This window comes from Numenius arquata, chromosome 16 (assembly GCF_964106895.1).
Source record: "Numenius arquata chromosome 16, bNumArq3.hap1.1, whole genome shotgun sequence".
In the NCBI taxonomy this organism is placed as follows: Eukaryota; Metazoa; Chordata; class Aves; order Charadriiformes; family Scolopacidae; genus Numenius; species Numenius arquata.
The window spans coordinates 4,867,242-4,894,456 of NC_133591.1; the positions used below are offsets into that span (position 1 = coordinate 4,867,242).

The 27,215-nt window shown below is 41.7% G+C and overlaps 1 protein-coding gene across 1 annotated transcript in view; it reads left to right on the plus strand.

Annotated features, from left to right (window-relative positions):
* KDM2B (lysine demethylase 2B) overlaps window positions 1–27,215 on the plus strand; it is a 115,904-nt gene that overhangs the window by 36,229 nt on the left and 52,460 nt on the right. Inside the window, exons 7-10 of the mRNA XM_074159577.1 lie at window positions 4,146–4,239; window positions 5,147–5,300; window positions 16,630–16,745; window positions 23,112–23,238. Coding sequence (XP_074015678.1) covers window positions 4,146–4,239; window positions 5,147–5,300; window positions 16,630–16,745; window positions 23,112–23,238 — 491 coding nt within the window. The remainder of the gene's footprint in view (window positions 1–4,145; window positions 4,240–5,146; window positions 5,301–16,629; window positions 16,746–23,111; window positions 23,239–27,215) is intronic.

Below are 27,215 nucleotides of genomic sequence, written 5' to 3' on the forward strand. Positions count from 1 at the left end.
CCGGCGGTGGGTGCCCTCCCTGAGAAGAAGCCGGAGTTCTTCCCTGACGGGGTGATGTACCTTAGAAATTGAAATTTGGGACAACAGGGGTAATGGGGCCTCCTCCCTGAAGGGCTCTTCCCTGAGGAGAAGCCGGGGCTCTCCCTGAGGAGAGGCCGGTGGCTCCCTGCGGGGGCCGGGGCGGCAGACGGGCCGGGCGGGCTGGCCCCGTGTCTCCCGGGTGACAATGGTTTCTTTTGTCTCGCAGCGTAATTTGTGGCTTTCAGTTACAGGGCCCCAGTGTGGGAGTGTTGCTCGGTGCGGGTCAGGCCGTTAGCGTGAGGAGTCGCCCAAAGGTAGCTATTGTTTCCTGCCGTCTCCCTTCCAGCTCCCGCTTTTCCAGATGCTGTGAGGCCGGGCCTGGGAGAAGGGGACCCCGGGATGCCGCCGGGGACCGCCGCAGCCTCCCTCGCCCGAGGCCTGGGAGCACCTCTTCCGCCTGGGGGAGAGGAGGGAGCGGGCGAGCCAAGGCACAGAGCAGGGCCTGCTCCTTTCCCCCCGCTTTGGCACTTGCAGTTGGCTCATGGGTTTGTGGTATTCGGTTTCAGGCTTAGGGATTTCAACCAGCCGGCGCTGCTCCTGGGAGGAAGGAAGAGTGAGCTATACTTTTCTCATTGGCCCGAACAAAAAACAGAAGCCTCTGCTGGGGTTTGGGAGTGGTTTATGGGCTGAGCTCAGTGGCAGGGGAGCCCTTGCAATGCCAGAGGGAATAGAGCCGTATGGTGCGCTGTACCTATTGCGAGAGAAAAGGAGCTAAGCTGAGGGTAATGCTGCCTCTGCGTGTGCTCGCGCGTCTCCCCCGAGTTCATGTGCATGTAACGCTGCGCCTCTGCGTTCCCCTGCCTCTGTGTGTGTGCCTGCGCGTCTGTGCGTTCGCATCCCGGCGTGTCCGTCGCTGTCTTTGTTTCTCTGTTTGCTTGCGGGTTTGTAGCTATGCGTGGCGAGTGCATTGTGGGTTTGCCTGGGAGTGTGGTATCTGCGCTGGCTGATGGAGCGGTGTCTCTGTGTTGTTTCTGTGTTCCCAGCTCTCTGTGTTTGCTTAGTGGTTTAGCTTCATTTGTATCATCTCCTTCTCTCTTTTTTTGGGCATCTCTGTGTGTGTTCTTCCCTGTGAGTTTGCAGGTTACTCCATATTTCTTCGCATCATTTCTCTAACGAATTTCCCCAGATCTTTTGGGGGGAAAGTTCCCCTTTCCCCCACACCGCAAATCCTTCCTCCAAAATAACAATACGTTAACTTGAACAATTTCAGGCTTGTGGAGACCATAAAACAAACTTCAGTGGGGAAGGGAAGCTCCCCCACAGCAGATTACAAGCAGCTGCATGTTTTAAAACACTAACTGAGGCTGTGCAGGGAGATAAAGTGGAGTATGCAGGGATTGGATGTGGTAGCAGTTGTGGAAAGAAAAATAAAAAAATAAAGTTGGGGCATCTTTTGCGTCACCTGTATTTTCAGGGTGTAACTCTGGTCAGATTGTCTCCCTGTGCCCTGCTTGGGATTGTGTTCCTGTAACCCGCTTTACCTGCTCTGGCCCAGAACGCGGAAGGCAAAGAGCTGCTACCAGAGCTCACAGTGGGATGTAGTTTATACATTTCTTTCAACATGGATGCTGTGTTATGGCTTTTTTTTTTTTTTTCTCTCTCTTTTTATTTATTTTTATTTTTTCATGGAAAAACCTGAGAAGTTGAGTCGTCCCCCAAATTAGCAGCTGTTAGTGATGAGGAGCCGCTTGCTGAGGTTGGAGCGGAGCAGTGTATAAGATTAGCTGTGGCATGGAGCTGTGCTGGGACCATGTGACTGCGGTGTACATTGGAAGAGGAAGCTGTAGAGGTCAATGCAAAGGCATTGTGCCAGACTCTGGCAACAAGGGAGATTGCTATATGGCGGAAGATCGCTTTTTCAGGTTCCTGAGCCTTTCGATAGCTGCTGGGGTTGGACAAAAGCAGCCCTGTAAGATTAACAGTAGAAATTAAATGGCATGGCTCATTTGTGGATGGAAAGAAAAACTGCTTGGTTTTTGGTTGTTTTTTTTTTTTTTTCCAAATGCTTTGCGGGTTTTTATTAATCACCATGTGTGGCTCTTTCACTAGAACCACCTTTATTGGAATGGAAATTGTTGTGTTTAGAGGAGTTTCAAGAAAACAGAGGGAAAATGGGGAAAAAAAAGGAAAAAAAGAGTTGCGTGTTCACAGTTTGTATCTGCCTTGGTGTTCTCTCACAAAAATAAATTTTAAGCACTTTCATTTGACAGAGAATTCAATCCTGTTATTTCCTCTCCGAACACAAACAGATTGACAGCTTCAAGTTTAGATTATTGACTACTGAGGAATAAATAAAACTGGTTTATGCTTAGGCCATTTATGTTCTTTCAGAATATCTTAATATAAATGGGAAATCATAGGTAGCACTTAGACAGTTTCTGTTAGTGTGATGTATTTTACATCTAACCTTTTAGAAACTGAAAATAATTGATTCCATAAGGATTTGAATTTTTTACTTCAAAACAACATGAACCTCTAATACTCAACACTGCCCACAAACAGAATTTCCATGTTGTTTTTTTTCTTTTATGAGCAATTAGTCAATCTGTGACTTTTTGCAGTTTGGCTGGAAGAAAGGCAACTTCCTTTCTGGGCTTCTTTTATTGTTTTTAAATTCTATCTGACTTGTAATCAACAACATCTTGGAAGAGAAAACATAAAAGGAGAAATTAAAAAAAAAATGTATTTGGGAGGGAAGGACTCATATTTTGAAATGGAGCATATTGAGAGTCTAGACAGCTTCTTGGCTAGCTGTGATTTTTTGAAGCATCTGAAATACCCCAGGGGCAGAAAAAGCTCTCTTCCTGCTTGTGAAGGATTAAAAAAAAAAAAAAAAAAATTCCAGAGCGGGCAAGAGGAGAGACGTGTAATTGCACAAGGAGAGGTTTTAATTGTGAGTTGAAGGCGCAGGACCTTTTTTGAAGCCCGCAAATTGACTGTCTTCATGACAGCATTGCGTATCATTCTGTCAACTCGGGCTCGGGATGTGGTTGCTAGGCAGCGGGCTCTTATGTACCTATAGTCTCTCTGATTTGCCAGCCTTCTGCAGACACATGGTAAGGTCCTTTCCAGCCTATCATCTAGAGGGACTTTTGCACGCCGTCTGCATACTGCTGAGATTCTCTCTACCTGAATGTGACGAGAAAAAGACACAGTTAAATGAAACCTTTTTTCTTTTTTTTGACAAATCCCATTCTGGTACTGTTTCCGTAAACCCCCCCCCCTCAAAAAAAAAAAAAAAAAAAAAAAAAAGCCATGAAACGGAGACCGGAACAAGGAAAAGAGGTTAGTGGGTTAAGTGGTGTGTGTTTCCTGCGTTTGCAAAGGTGCCTATAGTGAGAAGGGCGGCTGTAGTTCGGCCATTAGTTACAGATGGTGGCTGGAGGCTTGAGATTCATGCAGCGAGATGAGAGCTCTTGTATCTCTTTCCAGCGATGCTGACTTTAAACTGCTTTGAAAACCTGAATCAAGACGGCATAAAAAAATAGAGGATTTGATACTTAGCGAAGCTGCCAGCTCGTTCCTTTATGTATTTTGATGCAGAAATGCTTAGAAATGTGAACAAAAAGGAGTTAATTTGCCAAACAAGGTTTCTGTCCCCCAGTCCTTGCAGAAATGGCATTAGTGGCAAGTAGGTAAAGAACATTCAGGAGGATTTATAAGCAAATTAGATTTTTCAAAACTTTGCTCCTTGAAGCAATTTGTGTACAACTCTTGGTGAAGGTTATGTCTCTCAAGCGGTGAAGGAGAGCATTAAAAAGATCACCCCGGGGATTGGCAGTGGCATAAGAAATATTTCTGAACAACATAACTTTTAATGTTTTTCCATTCCTTAACTCTGAAGGCTCTCATTCGAGTTGTACGAATAGCAAACTCAAACACGGAGCTACTAATTTTTCAGCAGAAACCTAGTTATAGCTACTTCATGAGGCAAATCCCAGTACTATAAATGCAGAAACTTAATTGGTGCAAACAGTATCACACATGCAGTTAACCTCTGCAAATGAAGACGTGAAAAATACTGTTTCAGACTGATTCATTTTTGTCCTTCGCTCTGCTTACAGGTACTGTTTGATGAGTGTGAAAGGATGCTTCACTGATTTTCATATTGATTTTGGTGGCACTTCAGTGTGGTATCACGTTTTCCGTGGGGGAAAGGTAGGTGAACCTTGTTTGATACTTGTTTTTATTTCTCTGTGCCTCTTATGGAGGGAGGGGTTGCTTTCTTTTATTTTTCTTTTTTTCTCTTTTTTTGGGCGGGGAGGGGGACTAGTCAGTGATCGGTCTATTTCAGCTAGCTTTGTTGATGTACAGGGAGTTTGCTGAACTAGAAGGACACCATTCACCTTTATGAAACAAACGAGTGATTTATTTGAAATATCAGATGTGTTATTTGCTGGTGGTGGTGCTCTGAGACTTGTTCCTGCTGCATGGTTTAGCAGTGTCTTGCAGTGAGTACGTGGCTGTGTGTACCCTTGTTGGGTCAGAGTGCCCTCACAAGTCTCCTTCTGGAGCTAGAGCTTTGGTTTCCTTTTAGAGATTCCATGTTCCTTTAGTGTGCACATGCACACTATGCCTGAACTGAAATATTATAGGATACAGAAGTGTTAAAATATACAGCATGTATGGCTACATTCACATCTTTACTGTTGTAGGTTGCTTTTCCCAATTCTAGTATAGACAGCATATGTTGGGAACTGAAATAAATACAGCAGATTGAACATCTCTGTGGTACAGATACTGTTCATCTATATAGTCCAATGAAGTTGTACTATACCAACACACTCTTTTGAACTGAAAGTAAACTGTGCAGGCATCTCTTGAGTAAGATGTTTCATGGAAGGGAGATGACAACTGACAGTTATCTTGACGCTTCCAGCGCATGGACTAATTGCTGCCGCTGTCTGCTGTGTGCCTCTGTGTACAACACCTGGAAAATGTGTTCTTTGCAGAAATCAGACTTGGTGTTATGCGCTCATTTGTCTAACACATGATAACCTTGTTCGAATTTCTCAGCTGTTTATTTTTGTTGACTGTTGGTAATAGTTAAATATTTTATTTTTAGATCTTCTGGTTGATTCCGCCTACTCTGCAGAATCTAGAACTTTACGAAGAATGGGTTCTCTCAGGAAAGCAAAGTGATATCTTTCTGGGAGACAGGGTGGAACGATGCCAAAGAATTGAGCTGAAACAAGGCTATACGTTCTTCATTCCTTCAGGTATCACTTGTTAGCTAACTGGTTTTGGAATCACTGAAATTGTGTTTGACTAACAGTTCTCTGTAAAACATTTTTCTTTGCATTTAAATCCCGTATTGACTTCTTTATTTGCTATGACAAAAGAAAGGCAGGAGACTGAATGCACTTAATTTTCCAGAAATTGACCCATTCAGACTGATGAAAAATGTACTGCGGGGAAGTGTGTGCAGTGATCACTTGTGCTGTACTGGGGAAAAGGAGAGAGCACTTGGGTCTCTGGGGCTGTCAGTCCACCACTTCTCATCAGAGTCGTACTGACTTTTGCTATTGTTAGCTTTCTTGGAAAAATATATTTTTGCTTGTCGTGGTTTCGGCTGAATTTACCAAAACCGGACCGGCAGATGGCCCTTCCCCCCCCTAAAAGAGGAGAGAGGAGGAGAAAGAGATAAGGAGATTCAGAAGTTTAGAATGAACTAAACTACTTTAATGAAGAATTAATATTAAAATAAAAATAAAGAAGAAAAATAATGAAATAGATACAATATATACAAAACCGTATCAAGCTCCCAGGATGACAGTCACATCACCGGCAGGCACTGGGGAAGTCCCAGACTGGACTCGGCGACGGATGGGAACTGGATTCCAGCTCTGGAGTCAGGAACACATGGATCGGGATCAAAGGCAGATGAACAGACAGAGTCCTCTCTGGACGTCGGCCATCGCAGGAAGGGGGCTGACCCTTTGATCCCTCAGCCTTTATACTGAGCATGGGGCAGATGGGATGGAATACCCCACTTGGTCAGGTTTGGGTCACCTCTCCTGTCCACTCCTCCCCACCGATGTGACCCCTCTACGTTTTTTCCGTTTCCGACCCTCTAAGGGGGCAAATAATGAAATTGGCTGACCTTGGGTGTTATAGCAATAAGTATAAGCAAGGGCCTCCCTGCATACCATCCCTTGGCATGGAGCACAAACATTGGGCTTATCATTCTGAGAACGAGCAGTTTTCTCCACAATATGCCGTTAATTTCAGAGAGTTAGAGGAGGCCTAGCTAGGATGTAAAGTTACAGAACAGAAAATTGGTTCGGTTCTACCTCAAACCGGGACATTGCTTTTTGTGATTTCTTCTGGCAGGTTTCACCTGCAGTTCAGTAACCTATTTCTTTGCCTCTGTCCGTAGCCAGAGATTGGTCTTGATTCCGTGAAGGAGCTCAGTGGAGATTCCAGTACATGAAAGAGCAGGCTCTGTGCTCTCTCAGGGTTGCTTCTTGAGGAAACAACTTTATTTTATTATTATGACTCTTCAGAACTTCTGGTGATGGAGATTGTGCTCAATCTGGCCATCTTCCAGTAGCCTAGTCACACTTAATTTTCACACTACTGCCCACCTCAGTAGCTGTGTTGCATGATTCAGGCTTTTCTTGCAAAGCAACCAAGTAGTTACTGATGTGAGGCTTCAGCCCTCTGTGCTCCTGGTAAACTGGATTAAGGATGGTGCAGTCTGTAACGCTCCTCATTTGAGATGATAACAGGCTTTGCTCTTTTTGACTATTATGGGACCATAAACTTGTTTATAATAATACATTGGCTCTGTGTAGTGGATCTTGCCAGAGAAATAAATACTGGTGGCTTTTCTACAGAGAGTCATATAGATAGTCCTTCAGCTCTAGAGTCACTCTGTGGAGATAGGTTTCTTATTTTTTAATCCTGGAGACAGAGAGAATGCAGGTCATGTGAAGACAGCGACAACGTTCTTGTCAGCTAAGGAGCATTGTTAGTATCAATCGAAGGCCACAGATTTGCAAATTTGTAAGTATTTGGTAAGAATCTGTCTGGGAGGTGACAGGCAAAATGACTTTGAGGTTGGAGGAGTTAATCCATTAAAGGAATTAGGTCTTCCCTTGGAACAGGTCAGAATGTGCTGTAACTGTTTGAACTGGGTGTTTGAGTGTGCCTGTGCTGTTTGCTTAGATCCCGTTACTGCATCCTTGTATTTATCTTTGTTCCCCTGTGAACAGCCTCCTACGAATAAGACTTTCTGTATGTTAGTTTAGTCATGCTCCGCTGTTGGAATACAGCAAACTGTGGGAGCTTGTGCAGGGCACAACTGTAACATGGTGGCTGAAGTGAAGTGATTCCAAATGTGGGTTTTGACTGTAGTTTCTGTTTTCTTAGGAAAGGCTGAAGTACAGAAATGCCAACGTCTCGGACTTTTTAGGCTCCATGCCGTATTTGAAAGGCATATATGAATAATTTCTCCGTAAGCACCTCATGAATTCAAGGGTTTTTGCTCTGCTCTATTTTGTTCCGAAAATTAATTTGCAAATATTTATGTGAAAGGGCATTATTTCTATGACTGTTTTGAGAATATGGAAATGCCTAATGAAAGGCCATTGCAGGTCAGTGAATTGAGTGTAGCTGTGTAAAACAGGTGAACTGCTACAACCTCTTTGCTCTGGTTTGTGCGAATATTACATGAGTTAATGTTTGAATGTGTTTTGTATGTATATGTGTTCATAGTGTTTAGGCTCTGATACTGGGTGCCCGTAAAACCAGTGTGTCCCATACTTTCAGTTGAGCCTGACAAACTCGTGACCAGCCTTAACCCATCCATGAGGAAATATCATGGCGTAGAGTGATACAGGTAGTGCCCAGCCAGACTGTGAATGGAGAGCATTTCAGCAAAGGACCTTTTCCATAAAATATCCTGCTCTGCTCCTGTTTTTAAGTCATTTTTGGGGGTGGTCATAGAAATGCTATTATACCATAGTAGTGTAAGAATGAAGTAGGTAGAGAAGACTGTAAAAAGACATATGAGTGAGTGAGATCATAGGCTTGTGGGAGATGGAAGGTTTCTCTGAGAATCTAGGATCAGCAGTAGATCCAGTAAATCCCTGAGACTACAAACCATTTGGACAAGAATGAGAATTATTCTTACAGAAGGTATAATTATAGTGTTCACCAAGGCCTCAGGGTATTTTCCTCTTCATCACTGCCATCATCCTTACAGGATTAAGTTCAAACCAGTTGATTTCTACCTTTGCTTCTAACCCTGCAAAGCACTGTGAGGCACAATCACAGATGTGATATCAAGGAGAAATTGAGCAAAGTATTGTCCACATAGTGAGTTGTTACTGGCTAGGGTGCATCTTGCAGCATTTTAGGAGTCCCTCCTAAGTATGGGGTGGGGAGAAGCGATCTGGGATTCTGAGGGATACTGTTTCTGGGGTCTTGAGTTAGGAACCAAGCTGTACTCCTGATGGCCCCTTCAGGACTTCTCCAAAGAGCGATGCACTGTTACAAGTTCTCGCCTCCCACTTTACTGTGGGAACCACTTTACTGGTTCCCACTGATGAGTCAAGGATGATCAACTCTGGTAAAGTCATAAAATCAACTAGGAACCTGGCCTTTTCCTTTAATATAACTGTTTAAACTGATGTGAGCATAATTGTTGATTGAGAAATATACCACACTGTGCCATGCTGAGGTTTATGGCCAGATGTAGATCAAGATTTTATAACAGCTGAAGGTTCAAGAGGGGAGGAAGCTATAGTCACTACCATTATCTGCAAATGATTATTTTTTTTTCTGTAGAAATCTGACTGTTGTTTTACCATGATGGGAGAGAACTTGTCCTTCTGCAGGAAGACTTTAGTAAAGGATGCTATGGCTCTAGGGTGCTTGCACTGTGTATGTTACTATGAGCAATGTTTAATATGGTTAAGTGTTCAACTTAACCACTTAACTTGAAATTTGGTCAAGGTAACACATCTTACTCTGATATAGTGGACATTGAATGCTGTATATCTGACCCACCTGCCAAACAGAAGAGAAGCTCTTCATAGGGTGTGCTTCTCTTTTCAGGAATAAACTGTGATTATCTGGAAAAGCGTAATACCAGTGCTCAATTACTGTCTTTGTAGGGAAACAACACAATTTCATCAGTCACAATCAAATCTAGAGCTTGTCTAGTATTATTTGCGCTGTATGGTGTGTGTGTCCAGGGTCAAGTTGTAGGGAGGATGCATGAAGTGTTTGGAGTCCATTGTGGTGGTGTTACAGAGTAGTCTAGATACCTCATTACTGTGCTAGGGACACGCGGAACCAGTGCTTGGGCAGCAATCCTTCAGATTTCTACAACTCAGGATTGCTGTACGTGCATGTTTCTGGCTTGTATGCAGACACTTGTTCTGTTACGTCCTGATTGCTCCCCTACAGCCTGTTTGAAATGCTGCTCACTAAGTTAATGCCAATGAGTTACCCAGTTTTTAAATATCTTTAATGCTTCTCCTTTTACTGTAAGTATTTTTCTCCTTTTACATCACTGCAGATCTTCACTGGAACCTTTTCTGTCTCCTCTTCTTGCCCTTCACCTGCCACTCCAGTCTTTACATTCTGTAAACCATCTTTTACTTCTGTCCTTGCACTTGTTTTTCAAGTGGTGCATTATGCATCAAATTGAATAATAGACTGCCATTAGAGGAAATGGTGTAAAGTTGTGGCAGGGGAGGTTTAGATTAGGAAGAATTACTTTACTGAGAGAGTGGTCAGGCACTTGGAACAGCCTGCCCAGGGAGGTGGTGGAGTCGCCATCCCTGGAGGTATTTAAGAAACGTGTAGACATGGCACTTCAGGGCATGCTCTAGTGCCTGAGATTGTTGGTTTGTGTCTGTTTGTGGGTGGGTGTGGTGTGTGGTTGTGGGTGTTTGTTTTGTGTGGTTTTTGTTTTTGTGTTTTGTTTTGGGTTGTTTTTTTTTTTTGTGGTTGGACTCGATCTCAAAGGTCCCTTCCAACCGAGAAGATTCTGTGATACTGTAGAAGACTTTTTGCAATGCTGATTTATTAGACATTCCTATGATCAAAATCCAGAGAGGGTAACTTACTGTCAACTGGAAATGGTGTTCCTTTCTAGTTCCTCTTCAAAATTCTCACTAGTGTTGGTGATGCTATTTTATGACGGTTGTGTTTCACCTCAGAGTTGGCAGTGTTCCACTGAGGAGTAAGCCATTTGTTTTACTTTATTTTTCTTATGTTCTTTATAATGCACTTTGGCGCTTTTGACATGGAAACATGCTGCTATAATGTCTCTTAATTTCTTGAGATCTGAAGAATGAGCCACAGTCTAACAAAATATTCTGGTTGGTCTGTGGTGATTGGAGCACTCTCATGTTACCATAATAAAGTTCTTGTTTCCAGTCAAATGCAGAAATAATGGCTTTTCTCAGATGAATGTTTTTGGGAAGGAAAGTGGACTGAAAGGGGTGTTCTGTGCTAGGCTCTAGGCAGCTATTTGCAAGGATTCAAAGTGCTTCCAATACTGTATCAGTGGTTATCAGTAGGATTCTGCCTATTACGAGTGTGCGGTCTTAGGTCACCTCCGCTCTGCCAGTCAGTATTTGATGAATTATTATGTAATGGGGCCAGAAGGCAGCATATAGTCTTTATATCAAGGAGAATGACAGGCTATTAAAATCTGACTGGTAAGTTTTTTGCAGGGAGTTGTGCTAGGGCTGCATAGCTGCCTGCCTATTTTGGGTTGCTATTCACTTTTCCCATTTTGGGAGCTTCCACTGACATTAATGGAAGCTCCTTGCCTGGAAGCTTTAGGGACCAAGTGATGAAGATCATCGTAGAGGATCAGAGAGGAGAGGTTTTGCCTCAAGTGTCTGCTTTGAGATAGAAGGTGACAGCATAATGTTGGATTTTTAGTTCTATTCCTCTGCAGTGCTCTACCTAATTCTTATCAAATGATGTAAGATTAAGAGTTGCTGTATTATTTGTACTACTGGGGTAAAATTATTAATTTTTTTAGTTTTGAAATGTAAACATGATGCTTCCTTGATATTTTTGGTTGTGGGCACTATTATGATGCAATCATTCCTCTTTAGAGATGAGAGAAATAACATCTCCTTTGCTGAGAATGCCCTCTGTAAGGTTGTCTCCTGAGTCACTTTATATTTTTGAGACATATATGTTTCATCTTTTCCACCCCAAGTTCCTGTAGAATTGCAGGAAAATATGTATGCCTTCTACAGCACAAAGTAAAATATCTGTTCAGTTACTAATGGAAACAGATGCACCATGGCTTTGGCTTGGAGCTTGTAGTCTGTTTGCCCCATAGCTTTATAAGTTAATATTCTCTTTTATTATTCTCAGATGGATGATTGCGTCCTTGAAGATACAGTAGGAATTTGCAGGCCCCTGAAATCTTCTAACAAGTTTGCAATGTTTAATAATACTTGCTTTATAAAATTCAAAAGATAATGAGATTGTATCTTTCTTTTAACTGTTCAGAAAAGCTTTTGTTACTGTTAATTTTACCTTCTTGATTTACTAGAGATGATAACATCTAAATATTGAAGTGTATTTTAGGAGTGGTGGAATAATTCGTAACTGTAAATCAGCTGAGAGTATTTCTGAGTCTCCTGAATAGAGTTCCAGCTCAGTGTCGGCTTTGCTTCATAAACTAGGATTGTTTTGGGAAGGAAAAAATACTCATTAATCACCAAGAACTGAAACAAAAAAGACCAACTTCAGAAACACTGCAAGTGGACAGTCTTCTTGCGGAGGCTTGAAATGTGGGTTGTGAACAGTGACTATGCAGTGTCTGTACTCCCAAAGCCATCTGTCCCCGTTTAGCTGGGCTCGTCGCTGGTGTGGCTGCTGTGTGGTCCGAAGCCCTCTACTTGCAGGGCAGGGCTGGGCAGTGGCCAGGCAGTGGCCACTCTGCCACATGGAAAGCCTGCTCCGGCTGCGAGCTATCGGACCAGCCAGTGAAGGAAGGATGGGCTGGTTCCACCTTCACTCAGTCATTACCACTGCCAACACGGGCTGGTTTGAAACTGGTCACCCATGGGGAAGAGTTTTCCAATTCATGACTAATCCTTGAAGCCACAGAGTTTATGTCTTTCTCTCATCTCTAGGGTTTAATTATATCCTTAAATAATGTTTAGCAGGTGCCTTTTTTTGGTGTGTCTTTTAGCCAAAAATGAACAATACCTTATTCCACTGACTTTTGACTTCTTTAATCCTTAATCCATTTGTTCTGGTATTATTCCAGTACTTTTTTTAGCATTGAGGATAAAATCAAATTTGTGGCATTTTGTTCAGCATTGATTTCCCTTCTTTTTGAGAATATTGCAGTTTTTGAGAGTATTACCAAGGGGGGGGATGTGAGCTCCTGTCTTGCAGTAACCCATGAAATGTAAGGTTGTGCAGTAGTACCAGGGTTTATGGAAACAGTAGAAAGCAGTCGCTGAGGAGAGAATCGATGCCACTCGCTTCAGAGGTGTCTTATTGGAGGCTGTGTGGCAAGTTTTTGCTGCGAGAGCTGAAAGATGCAAACATACATGAGCAGACATGACAGGCTGTCCAGCACAGAGTGACGTGATCATACATGTCAACGGACCTGTCAATTCATCTGGCCAAAAATAACGGCATAGCTGAAAGTGAGACAGGCAGGATGTATTGGTGTGGACGATACTAAAACAATCTCCTCGGCCTTCCTTTTTGTCTTATGTGTACCTGCAGCTTGCTCCTATTCTGGCGGTCTATCATCCTCTTTAAAAACCCTTGTAATTGGGAAGCTTAGAAGATGGGTGTCCTTGTTTGCAAATGGTCACACTGAACATTCATCCTCTTCAGTTTATTTCCGAGTCGTGCTTGTATCTAAGCTGTGAGAATGACTTGAATGTGCCATCCAAGCTTATCTGTTCTCAGAGCTCATTTCCACAATATATTACCCTCATGGAAACTGTTTCCTGTTTTCTGCTCCTTTCTGTCTCCTTCTACTTCTAATTTTCTGGTGCTGGCCTCTTCAGGTTTTCTCTGTACACAGACTTGCTAATATTAGAACAGGAGTGGTTTTTTAAATTTTTTTCCTTTGTAACATCTGTGCCAATCTTCCTATGGTTTTCTACCTTGTCAATGCTCCATCTTTTTTGTCTAATCTTGCCCATAGTGCCCTACGTCCCTGGAATACACCTCTTTCTGCTTGTGTCCCTGCAGTTTCAATATTGCACATACATTCCTCAGGCAAGTTGAAGCTATTTTGGGATGCAGTGTGACTGAAAAACACTATGCAGCTGAGTGGTCAAAATCTATCTCACGAGCAGGTGACTCCTCTGACTGAGCTGTGTCCTGTAGCTGCCAGAGGGGCTGTGAGCTGGATCCTGCATGTGGGAGCACATGAACTGCTGGAGATCTAGGGATTCCCTGGGCCTTAGCTGTGTGTCTAGCTCAACTCTGTTCAACAACCCACAGGCATCGTCCTTACCCATCTCTGAGCTACGCCTGGAAATCATCCTACACCCTGCTTTGGCAAGGTGTAGGAACTTTACTTCCAAGGACTTTAAGGTTAATGTTGCTTAGTTTCTCATTTATTTTTATTTTATTTTTCCAATTGTGGTGGATTTTAGTGCTTCATTATTACAGGGGCTTTTTATTGAGAACTATGTCATAAAAAGCAGTTATTTTCAGTCTTGTTATTAGAAATACGTGCATCTTGAGGGAACTACTGTTTACTTAGTTCAGAAGTTAGTTGTTGAAGGTACTAATGGATTGCATGATGAGTTTAGACCTGGAGACCACTGGTTGTCTCAGGTACTTTAGGGAAGACTTTCAATTTGCACCTCTACCAGCTCTTCAACAATACTGGACTGAAATTATATTCATGTTTATTAGTCTTTCTGTTGGGGGTTTGCCATGTTTGGGACACCATTTGTTGGAGCATTAGCTCAAGCCAGTGATAGGTCCTTTCACATTTCTCCCCAGTATGTTGGGACTGCTACCGAGGAAGCCTAGAGGTTATTAACACCAAGACCCTTGCCGTCTAGTTGGGGCAGGGTCGAGAGATCAGGGAAGGTGTGATGAGACTGAAACCCAAAGAGCAAGAAACCAGCTGCAACGAAAATGAAACCAACTACACTCCAGTATGACATTTCCACTGAGGAAATATAATTTGTAGGAGGAGGCTCCTGTGTGGTTGCAGCAAAAGCATACGCTTGAGGAATAACTGCATTGATGGGATTTTGTTTTATTTTGTATAAAATGAAGGATATCTCCTTTATACTTTTTGTATAGAACTGGAAAGCCAGGTTTCAGCTCAGTTACTCATTGTACTTAAGTTGTAAATATTTGGTAACAAATTGTATTTAGAATGATGTTGATCATTGCATTAAAATAACTTGTTGCATCTGCCAGCTCCAGTATGTTTGTGCATTGACTGATCTGTGCTGAGAGAACTGTAGTGGGAAATAGTGGTGAGGACTTTTCAGTGTTCTGCTGATAATTGGCTGTTTCTGACCTGTCTTCTGCCGCCACTCAGTTGGCCACTCAGGCCATAGACAAGTTATTTTACTTTTTCAAGCTTCAGTTTATTTATCTCTAAAACTGACAATTAAGCTTAATTGTCATGCAAATTGACCCTGTTTTCGGCACCTATCCAATAAGTTGGCTTTGGGGACCGAGCAACAGATTTGCTTCATTCTTTCCCCCAACCACATAAATCTTTGATTACCTAGTGGAAGCAGTCGCCCCAGCTTCCTTGACCTTGGATTTTTTTTCCTTCCCAAAGACTAGGATCAGGAAGATCATTCATTTTTCCAGTAGTTTGCTCTTAGTACAGACTGATGTTTTTCATGCGAGGTGATGGACTACTTCAACTGTGAAGAGTTTTTATAGTGTTGATGTATGTAGTTGCCACACTTACCCTTACATGGAACCCCTCTCTAGTTGGTTGTTCTTGATTTGGAAGTAATGAACAGGCTGGATCACTGTGAGCGACTGTAACTGAAATGATACTAACTGGAGCAGGAAAGATGCAATAATACCGAGAGCTGCCAGAGCTATGACCCACCTGCTTTTTTTATGTGTGTCACATTTGTCACATGGAACCAGACCTCTAAATTGACTGAGCACTGGAACAGGCTGCCCAGAGGGGCTATGAAGTCTCCATCCTAGGAGATACTGAAAAGCCATCTGGACATAGTTCTGGGCAGTTGGCTCTAGGTGGCCCTGCTCAAGCAGAGGAGTTGGACCTCCAGAGTTCCATTCCAACCTCAACCATTCCGTGATTCTGAAATTCAGAAAAATGTATCCAGAGCGATGAGCTTGTGTTTCCAGGGAGAAAATTGCAGTGCTGATTTATTTGCCTTCCTGTCTCTCTCTTACCAGTATGCCCTTAAATGAAAGCCTCAGTTCTGCTATCTGCTGTGGCTCAAGGACTTCTCAGATATAGCTTTGCAGGCCTTTACTGTCTAAAGATTGTTGTGGAGGGGAGCTTCCATGGCTTCTAGTTGGAGAACCCTTTAGGCTGAATGGCATTTTCCCACTCCCTTGCTGATCTTGAAGTGAAAGAAAGCTGCCACAGCTTTAATGGAAAGCACTGCGCAGTTGGGAGAAAATTGACTGCCCCCTATGTTGCTTTGCTGTCTGCTGGTTTATAAATTGTAATGCTTCTCATTAAAAAAGAAACAAAAAAAAAGTGTCAAGTCTCTGTGGGTCCCAGATCATTAGCAGGATCAATTCCTTTGTCACTGCAGAGATCAGAGGCTACAGTCTTGCATAGCCAATCCTTCAGCTGCTGACATACCAAGCAGACAACGCAGAAGCAGAAGAGCTGTTTTGTGGCTGCCTGAATCGCTATGCCTAGATTTTTGTTGTGATAGTAAATTTTCCCCTTGCTTTGGAGCCTGTGAAATGAATTCAGTCCCTTGCAGGATTGGGTCAAAACAGTCTCATCATCTCTAGTGCTAGAAGTCTTAAATCTCTTAACTTGGGGCTTGCAGTGAACAAGATTTTTTCAGTTGCTCCAGGAAGTTGATAATAGGATACAAAACTTTCATCTCTGAAGGAGGGCTGGTAATAATTTGAAATTGTTGGCATCTGAAGATGTATGCTCTGGTGCTGGTGTGAAAGAAGTTTGATGTGACTCAGTCCACTTCCACAGCCCGAGCCCACCACCACTGCTAACATGATTTGCAACCCTACTGGAGGCGCCAGTAGATACATCTGAGAACCAAGTGTATTGAACAGACTGAATGTACTTCTTAGTCATGGATGTGGTTGAGTCACAAACTTACAGTGTTCTCAGTAAACACTGTAACTGTTCTGTGAATAAATAGAAGAACCCAATTTACAGAGGTTGTAAGACTGTACATCATAAGATGCCATTCTTCTGCTATGACTAGTCTTAAAGTGTGGCTATGAGCATACCATTTAACCTTTCACTGCTTTAACCTCTTATCCCCTGCAGAATGGGATTCATGGCATTGTAAAAATTTGATTCTAAATTGCTCTGTAATGCTACATAGCATGAGGCATTCTCAGTTCTTTGCTTTCCCTCTCTAGGGTGGATACATGCGGTTTATACTCCAGTAGATTCTCTGGTGTTTGGTGGAAATATCCTGCATAGCTTTAATGTTCCCATGCAGCTTCGCATCTATGAAATTGAGGACAGAACAAGGGTAAGGATACTTGATTTGCTTTTTAACTGAACAGTTCTTTGTGACTATGATCTATCATAGTTGCTTTCTTGTATTCCCTTCTGACAAACAAGAACTGATGGGATCTCCATATTGGAGTCATTGAAACAAGAGGTAAACGTGAAGAAATGAGTCTTTCAAACGTTGGCTATTTTTAGTGGGATTTACTCGTCTGTTTTTCCCTACTTCCCACAGACGTGTCCCTTCTGTCTCTTTTATCTGCTTGTTAAACTTCCATAAACACCTTTCCTTTTGCACAAAAACATTCCACTTTACAGACCATTGTACCAGTACTTTTGGTAACCTCCTGCTTATCATCTCTCTGTGCGCGCCTGGAATGGATACGTGAGCCTGGAGAACTAATGGGACTAGGATTTGGTTCTGCTGTCCACAGCTGAACTGATAAAGCTGCACAGAAGCTGCCTATGAAACGAAGTCTTTTATACTTTGCAGGCTTTTCTCCTACAGTGACTCGATGCTATGCAAGAATTTCTCGGAACAAAGAGTCTAGGGTGGGACACTGATCTGAACATTGTGGTGTTCATCTGGCTGTAGCGTCTACCTGATGGAAAGAGTATTACATCTCAGAGGAGGTTACTGTGTGACCTCTTTGTTGGGAGTGAAAATTTTACCCTTGATTAATAAACAGGACACTTAGTTGTCATATACTTTGCAGTTTCATAAAGCAGCAGAATCTGAAGGAAATGCCACTGGTTTAGTAGGCTAATAAATAAACTGTGCAAGGCAACTGTAGTGTTTCAATGCAAAGATGGACCAGTGGTGTGTACAAATTCAGGTGGGGACTTTTTGTGGCTGGCTGTTTTGGAGACGTTGCACTGAGACGGTGCTGGTAAACCACTGGCACAGGTGCCAGGTGTTGTATTCATGACCATTTGGACTGGCAAATTGGCAGGAAGTTGCAGTTATTCTTCACTAAAAAGTCTTAAATTGGTATGTCTTGGACGTCAGTACAGTTTGCTGTTGTTTGCCTCTACAAGAGGGCACAATTCTGGCTCCAAGTGGTCTTTTACTCCACGTTGCTTTCTTTGCAGTGAGAGTGCATAGGTCTGAAGCAAATATGTGTTGTTTTGAAATCCTTCTTCTCTCTGAGTCAGAGATGTATATCTTCCCCCCAGCCTCCCTTACTTCATGGGGGGTGCAAGGCTTGGTAATCTTCACATTGCAAAACAGTGGTGGGAGCAGTTAGTTTCCTGGAGTGATTTTAATGAAGAAAAGGAATATTAAGCAGAAAAATTAATTCTTAGTGGAAGAGAGATGAAGATAAAAGTGGAAAATCGGGGGAGTTAGAGGGAACGTAGTGGAGAGCAGATGTGGAGGTAGAGACCAGAGTGGAGGTCCCTGGCTTTGAATAGGTGTCCCAAGGCAAGAATGTCAAGTGTCTTAAGAAAGTGTAAAGGGTCTTGGACAGGAAAAAGTTATGATGGCAGAAGTAAGAAGGGCTCAGTGTGGCTAGACAGAGGTGCTACGCACAGGAAGGTTTTCAGAGTGACTGCAAATAAGAACCAGCAATATACGCTGGATATATGGGCTGCAGATGCACAAGGGGAGGGTGTGTAGCTGTGAAGGCAACTTGCACGGAGAATGGAGAAGCGAGGACCAGAAGGAAGGATCAATGCCAGAAACAAGTTATTTCCATTGACGTCTATGGGGAAGATGGGAAGGAAACACTCTTTTTCATGAAGTAGGAGAAGAGCTGACATTTTGTTCCCACAGGATTTGGGCAACCCAAGATCACACAGCTTGGGTTGTAACTGCTCAGTAGTGCTTCATGTCAGGCCCTTCTCCTTGGGAAGCTGGGCGCTGCTTTGATCTTCTAAGCTTTTACACCAGGAGGCAGATTTCCCCATAACAGTCTGGTATTTTGGTAACTTTTAGGAACTTACCAGCCAGTTGCACTGAAATGCTTTTGAAAAGTCTGTAGCACCTTGATCCTGTGGGAAGGTTCTGTGAGTTGGACATCTGCCTCTTTGAAAATGTCCTGTCAGTGTTTCTTGGAAAGGGATATTGGAACGTTTGGAAGTCCCAAATCAGACCTTTATTCTTGTCAGTTTTGGTTTAGGTTTTCTTCAAAGTCTATGTAACTCTTTGTCATTTTTTTTCCCCAAAAAAATACTTAAGAATTTTTTAAAAAGGTTGAAGAAAGCCAACAGCCCAAAATTTCCACCACTTCATAGAAACGACTTCAGCGCTTGTATATTGCTGCGTGCTTGCAATGTGTTATCACAGCCTGTACCTGTCTGTGTTCACAAACTTGTGCTCGTAGGCAGCCGTATAATAACAAAGCTGTGCCAACAGTCAAAGAACAGCAAGAATTTGTAGACAGAAGCAAAATACAAGCTGGGCAACTCAGGCATACAGAAGTTTGATAAAAGGCAGGAAAATCAATACTGTCATTTAGAAATAATAACACCACCCCCACCCCAAAACTAAAAATGTCATGCAGGAATCTTGAAGGGGTAAACGTTTTCAAAATAGAATTCTAGTGTGTACTACTTCATCTGCTTTGCCAATCAAATTTTGTAATTTCTTTTTTTCAAATAATTCTATTCATACGCTGGCCAGTATAGAAGACTCAGTACAGTATGTAGTTCACACAAATTTTCCAGTGTGAACATACTGCAAATGAGTTTCTCATCAGTATTGATCTTTCCATTGTGTATAGCACAGAAGTAAATTACATGATGGGATTGACGAAGTAATTTGCCACACTCAAATCAAAGTGTAATACAGGTGTGTTTCCCCTCTTCATTTTGCACAGAGCAATTTTATGGAGGTTTCACTGTGTTTAAACCTGCTATATAATGCTTAATCATCTTTGATTGCTGATGTTCAAAGTCATTTTTATGCTAGGTGTAGTTGTTATTGTCTTAGCAGCTAAGACAAGAATAAATACATGGTTGAAACGGTAATGCTGATTTACAGCCTGATAAAATTGCCTAGTTTATATACTTGTCATGCTTATTCTAGCTTAATTTTTCATATCCCTGGGAGACTTTTTAAGAGGGTTATGGCCATTTAAAAATAGTTTTAAGGAGTAATAAAGAACATGTCTATTGTTGAAAACAGCTCCTAATGTGCAATTGAGGTAAACAAATATTCTCCAGCCTTACAGTTTGTAGAGACTCTCATTTTGCAGTCTGGCTTTCCTAGAGGCCAATTAGCAGCTAGTCAAATAGGCCAAGCTGTTTAGCTCTCTGCTAGACCAGCTTGAGTAACTGCAGAGCAGGCTGCCATGCAGAGATTCATCATCTTGGCATAGGGCTGTTACAGCTCTGTATTACTGAAGAGGAAGAATGTGTCAAACTTACTCCCAACTCATCTAAATTTAACTGTGTTAAAATATTTGAACATGGATAGGGGCAGAAGTACTCAAAATATATACGTAAGGTGGTCACTCACAGATGATGGTGTTTGCTGCTAAGTTTGTTTTCTGGAATGTAAGATAATGTTTTAAGTGGATAGAATAATTATTTTGTAAATAATCACAAATTGTTTTCCAATATTTTGATTAGATTGATTAAACACAAGTGGAGTTCGTAATGATTTTAATGGATATTGTGGAAGAGACTAATACTTTCTGAAGGAAAATGTATGCCTTATTTTCTTGGGGTTTTTTGTTTTGTTTTTGGAGGGGGATATAAGTCTCTAAAATAATTTCACTTTGAACTGAAGAAATGGATCATATTCCAGAGAGGATTTTTCTTGCTGTACAGGAATAATTAAAAAATTTATTCAGTGGGTTGTAAATTATTAATCACAGAAGTTAGAGCTGGAAATGCCTATTAGATGATCTAGTGTGTTTCCCTGCTAGTGGGGAATTTAGTCCTCTGGCAGTGTCCGTATCAGATATTACTCTTTAAATTCGTCACAGCACATTTTTAATTTCTTTCTTTCTTTCTTTTATTCCTGCACCCCTCCCCATAAGAGTCGTTTGAGCATTAAATGTACAATGGAAAAAAGTATGGACATGTACCTAATGCAGTTCACATCCACTATAATAAATGTCCAAGGATATCATAAAGAACATACTCCTCTATACTTCTCCATAAGGCAAACTTTAAAAGATTTTTAAAGCACTGTTAGACTTGCTTTACTGCCAAAAGGCACTGTAGATCTTTGCACACTATCTCTGGCTACATACGGTAGCTCTTACTTCTGAAGGTTTGTAAAAGCAGAGGCTTCTCGGGCAAATAGTGAATTACAGAGGCATGGAGGGATTTGCTGTGGGTTGGAACATTGATAGTGAGGCAATTAGGAACTCAAATTGAATATTAAAGATTGATACACATAATGGGAGCACTGCATGCATTACTGCCTTGTCTTTCACATTGAATTAACATTGGTAACAACTAAATTTGGTGAAGCTCAGAATCTGTCAACAAATGTTGAGCAATGATGTCTTTAATATTCCCAGGCATGTGGCTGAAAACCTTTTGAAGGCTGAGGGGTGGAAGGCGGCTTCCTGTTTGTAAGTCAATTCTTTGCAAATTTTGTTTCCTGCAGTGCTCTCTTGGAAAAATTTGAGTTCCTTTATTAGCATATATTTTAGCATGGCTAATTTCCCCTGTGTTCTGTAATAGTGATAAGTGACTCCATCTCTTCTTTATGACAAATAACTAAACCAAAGCAAAAATATTCTCCAATGTAAAAAGGCCCTGGGGTTAAATGTTCTCACAATTAGGGGGATGTTGGTTGGTTGTTTTTTGCCTTTTTTTTTTCCCCCCTTCTTTTTTTGGTATGTGTGCTTTGTAACAAATAACACAGGAAAACACTTGAAAAGGTGCAGCATTGCTGGATGCATGATCCATAGCAACATGCAGTTCAAATTTGCCAGCTGCATTTGTGTTGAATTAAAGAGATCTAAACTTTTGGGAATTGCCATGGAGTGTTTAAATCCTACACTGTGATACATTTAGTGGGACAATACAGTATATTTTGCCTTCATTACATTTTGTTTTACTGCTAAAAGTGTTTGCATTTCCTGTGCCTTGGGAACAGAGGCAAGTTCTTTGACTGTCCACCTTGGGGACAGTTTTCAAATATGGACATTCTAGTAAGTCATTGATATGCTCAGGCGGATGCTTACATCCCCACGCAGACTTTTCCTCAGTGCCCGCTTTGCAGAGCGGAATCTGAGTTTCCAGGTGCTGGGTTAGTGGTTCTGTTTAGACTTCGGGTTTTTGAGTGGTCTGGGGTGGGGTGGTGTTTTGCTTTTGTTTTTTAAGAATGGGCTTTCTAAGATAATACTCCTTTCTGGTGCAGTCCAGTTTTTCATTAAGGGTGAGTGGACACCTTTTGGCTAGGTGAGCAGTTAGAATGCATAGAATGTCTTAAAGCAGTTCCTGTAATCCCAGTGCAGTGCATGCATGCAAGCCTGCAAAATGCAAATTTCTGTGCCACCAGGAGAAAGAAGTGTACGGTGTAAGTACACATGCATGCAAGATGCATGGCATCCATTTTTAACAAATCACAACAAATATATTTATGTTCTTGCATTTTAGGAGTTTCCCAGATTCTTCCTTGGTACAGTGACCTCCCATAGATAGAAAACTATGTTGGAAAAGAAGGAAACCCACTTTGTTTTCTTTTGAATTTGAAATAATCTCACAAATGCATAGTGTTGGAGAAATAAGCTTTTTGTGTGAGAACAACAGGTCTGAGGTGTAAGAAACAGTGCACAGCTTGACAGCGTTTTCTGTCACAATCCTGCTTTTCTATTCTGTTTGTGGCAAAAGCTAACTTGCTACCAAAATACCAAGTGTAAACAGTGTAAGGGATTTTTAGTTTTAATGTGTAGTTACTGGTAATCAAGAATTTGTGTGTTCATTTGTTTAATGAAATTGTTGTGAAGACCATAATTGAAAAAGATGTATTTCCTGCTTGACTCATTTTAGGTAATGCTGCCATTTTGATAAAAATCATGTGATAGTGTTTAGGAAATTAAAAAACCCACCTTTATTTTAACCTGAATTTTAGTGACTAACATCTGTATGTGACCACCCTATGTTTATACAGTAAGTAAATAATGCTGAAGGGGCCATCCATCAGTTTCATGATTTCACAAGAACACGAACCCTTTCCTCTCCCGCCACCCCAAGAGGATACAAATTAGTGAACCAAGAAATGATGCTATCATGGCAGGCAGGCAGGCAGGCTCCTCATTTTGTATGCTGAAGGCATACATCTCACTCCACTCCCACCCTCTCTCCCCTCCCCCTCCTGCAGACTGTTTGTGCTCTTGATAACACGATGAGAATGATGACTGGCCCTTGTGCTGCAAACTTCTCTCCCTTCCCCATGGACTGACAGTCTTGATCTTGCTTTCAGGTGCACGCCAAATTCCGGTATCCTTTCTACTATGAAATGTGCTGGTATGTTCTGGAGAGATACGTGTCCTGTGTGACCCAGCGCTGCCACCTCAGCAAAGAGTACCAGAAAGAATCAATGTTAATTGGTGAGTGAATCCTTTGAGTGCATATTCAGAACTGATGCTGGCACCTTAGGCTAGTTACTGCTTTGGTTTCTGCAAAGCAGATTATAAATTGAATTGGAGAACTGTAGAAATTCTAGTGAACTATTTCTTTATTTTGGGGTGGGGAAGGTTTTGACTCTTAAGCATTTCCATGAAGTGCCAACCTACTTCAAATTATATTTATTGAGCATTCCCTTAGCAAGTGGATCCCAGAAAAATAATTTCTGGATGCGTTTATTCCTTGGTTTCAGTAATGTTTGTGTTGAGATGATCTGCCAAACAGTTGAGGATTTACTGCCATGTTTGGCACAGTCCCTTAGTAGCCAGAAATGTGTGCATTGCAAATGTGCTCTGGTGGGATGGATATTTAGTCCTTTTATAGAGCGTCTCCTCTACAGAACGTGTTGTGGTCACTAAACCTGGCTTCTTTCTCTTCTCTTTTCTTTAATCTCTACTTTAGTTCTCTCTGTTTGGTGACAGACTTCTAGTTCTGCAAAATAACAAAGCCAAGAAAACACCTACACAAATCTACATGATCTATAACCTAAATGCAGGGAGGTCAAAGAAACCTTTGCAACAATAGCTGGAAATGGACTGTAGCAGACACGGGTAGATGTGCCTGAAGCAGGAAGGCATTGCTTTGGCACTGATGGGAGCTTTACATCAATGTGTGACAATTCCGGTTGTTGCCTTGCTGAAATACCCACTTTTTCCTCCCTTCAATGGAATGCGACGGTGGGCCATGTTGCCTCCCTGCTTTTATGTGCAGAATGGCTGAAAGTAGCACAAGCACCAGCTAAATCTTAACTCATACGTGTTAAGCGTGGAGGAGGACTAAAGTATTTCTCTGCCTCCTGTAGAAGTTCTTAGTAAAAGGGATTGAAGAAGTTATGGGCACACGTCACTCTCCAGTGGGAGCTAATAGTCCATGTAGATAGGCCAGGGAAATTTCTTGGGGTCACTGGGAATTCGGGTGCTTGATATTTTGTGTCTCTTTGGTCTGTGGGACCCTGGTAGAAGGGTTAGTTAAGCAGGAACTCTGTGTGGAGGAATTTTTCTTGTTATGTAAGATCATCCGAGAGGAAAGGATGAATTAGCCCCTTGGATCAGCTCTTTAAAAAGCAGTAACAGAACTCTGATAACTGCATTCCTTGGAAAATAAGGAGCAACCTCCTGTTGTCTAAGGCACTGGCATGGAAGGAGGCTCATCCTGCAGGCAGGGTGGGGGTGCCAGATCGCTGAGGTGTAATTCAGAACAAATTACATGTGGAGAGTGGATGGTTCAGTATATTGAGATGGGACCTTTTCCAGCTAAATCACTGGTGTGAATTCCGGCCCAGCTCAGTAATTACTGATAGCGGCTTGGTGATTCCCACGAAATGTGCCTCAGTCCAGTTACTAGCTGAGAGATATTCAAATTATATAAAAGCTCACTGGGGACCATAGATGTCCAGTGTCTAGAGGGAAAAGGATTGTTTTGCATGACCAAAGAGTACCAACTTCAAAGGCATCAGGAAAAGGAGCGTGGCTATTTGGAAAATGGTTTGATGGCAACGTTGACTGGACCTTGTTGTCTGCTGTGGTGGCTTCAGTTGGTGGCCTATGGAAAAATGAATATTGAATTGTTTTGCTGTTTTTTGGGCACGGTCTTATGCTCATTTCAAGCTACTGTGAGAAACATGCTACTCTCACAAGACTATTCTGTTTCATGAGCTCCTAGAGATTGTGCATCCACCCTGTGAGCTGAATCAGTTCAGTGATCTGACTGAAAATTAACCCTACTGAAAAATGAATATATTTGTTATCAGTAGGATTGATGAGCTGATCTGACTTGCAGCCCTGCTGCAAGTCAAGGTAGGTGCTGGGAGTGTCTGGCTGGGTAGATCTTGGAGCTGTTATTACTGCCTCAAATGGATAGGTCCTTACAGCTTACCAAAGTGGTATCTACTGACAGCGTGTAGTTCATCCACCTGCCTGCTATCTCTTGACTTCAGAGTATTAGCAAGCTGATAAAATCTCTGACATTGACATCCAAGGCCTTTCTCTCCAGGAGAGACAGATGTATACTTTTTTTTTTTTGGACAGAAACTTGCTTTTTATTTCTTGGCAGAATCTTAACCTTAAAATAATTATTTAACTGGGGATTGTGCTTCAAAAGCCCAGATCTGCTATATCTACTGGATCTTTTACTTTGACATTTGTCAAATTCAAGGGAGTAAAGGTACATTATTTACCTTTACAAAGTTGAGCTGCTTTGTTCTGCAGGAGTAATACTGTTTCAAATAATTGTCTTTTATTTTAACTGGTCTCAGTGTCCAGCTTCTTGCCTCCAATAAATCTCTACAAACTGTAATCTTTGAATTACACTCGTTTCTTCTGTGGTGTGTGTATCTTGTCATCATTCACCTGCTGTGGTATAAGAGATCCAAATGAGTTTGGTGTTCCAAAACCCCACCACTTTGTTTTTAAGCTTTTCTTCAGAACTGCTAAGGTCCTTAAATCTTCTCTTCCTTAGAGACTTCTCTATCTGCAAGCAATTTCTTGATTTCCCATGAGAGAGTATCCCTAGATGAAGAATTTCCCATTATTCTCCTTAAAGAGTAATGAAACAAAATACTTAACTTCTCTGCAGACCTCTCAATAGATTTAACTGTCTTCTGTCCTTGGTTTAAGAAAAAATTCTTCACATCCTTGTATGCATTTTCAGAAATTGCTCCTGAATTGTCTTAATGTTTCTCCTGTTTTGTTTGGGGTTTTTTTTGGTTTTTTTTTTTTAATAATTTCTTTGGCATAATTTGTTCTAAGTGTCTACTTTCTATCTTGCCTTTTGGATGCTAGAACTTGGTATTTTTTACCCTTGAGCTGTGCTGCTCTCTTATATGCCTTCTGATACAGTGGTTCCTGGATCTCAGAAGCAACAGTTGATTATTAGTTGAGGAGGACATCCACCATGATCTCTGGGATTCACAAGGTGGTAGTTTTCATAGAATTGGTAGAGATCCTGTTCTCCTGCATGGAAAACAAAAAAAAAAAAAAAAAAAAGGAGATTACTGTGGTGATAGAGAACATCTCTGGAGAACACAGAAAACTGAGTTCATTGTCACTGGTGTTTTAAAGGAATCTTTAGACTTTTCATACTATGTTTCTATTACATAGCAACCTTCATGTCAAAGCAAATAAATACTAAACTCAGAGTGACTCTTTCAAGACATTTCCTACTCTTGAAAACGTATTACTGTGATTGTGTTGCAATACCTCTGTCCTGATAATTGTATGCTAGTATATATGATATATAGGCTAGCATGGCAACTTAAATTGTTTTTTGTATTTCTGTTTTCCAAATGTCTCACCTCAAAAACTTCACAGGAAAAAACCCAAACACCACCTCAGTGTAGGCAAGGCTAAAACCTTAGTGTTCCCACTCCCTAAATAAAAACATCTGCCCTTCTAAATGGGTTAGAAGATGGTGACCATGGCTTGCTTTCCCATTCTTCAGGCGCAGAATGAGTTTTCAGGCAGTTGCTCCTGGATAGTGTGTGAGACTCTTCTTTTTCAGATCTCTTCCGCAGAAGAGCAAACACTCAGGGGAATGATGACATGACAGCAATCACAGGCTGCTGTAAAAGCACACAATCTCTCTTTCTCTCCCTTTTTTCTTTTCCTTGTCCCTCTCAACTGTGACATTTGTCTTGCCGGCTGAAATCAGAAAGGGATCCTATTTGGCTTTCCTACTAGATTTAAACATGCACTGTTTCGGGATGGATATGTCTTCATTATTTTTACTCTTATCATGAATGAGTCTGTACTGGATGTTTTCAACCACAATTGACCTTCAGTAGATAAGGATCTTCAGAGTGAGCTGACAAAGAGTAATTGGAAGAAGATACTGGGCTATCAGAAATGTGCTTTCTCTGTAGCCTGCAGCTTTTAAGATTCCCATTGCTAAAATGTTAACAGGA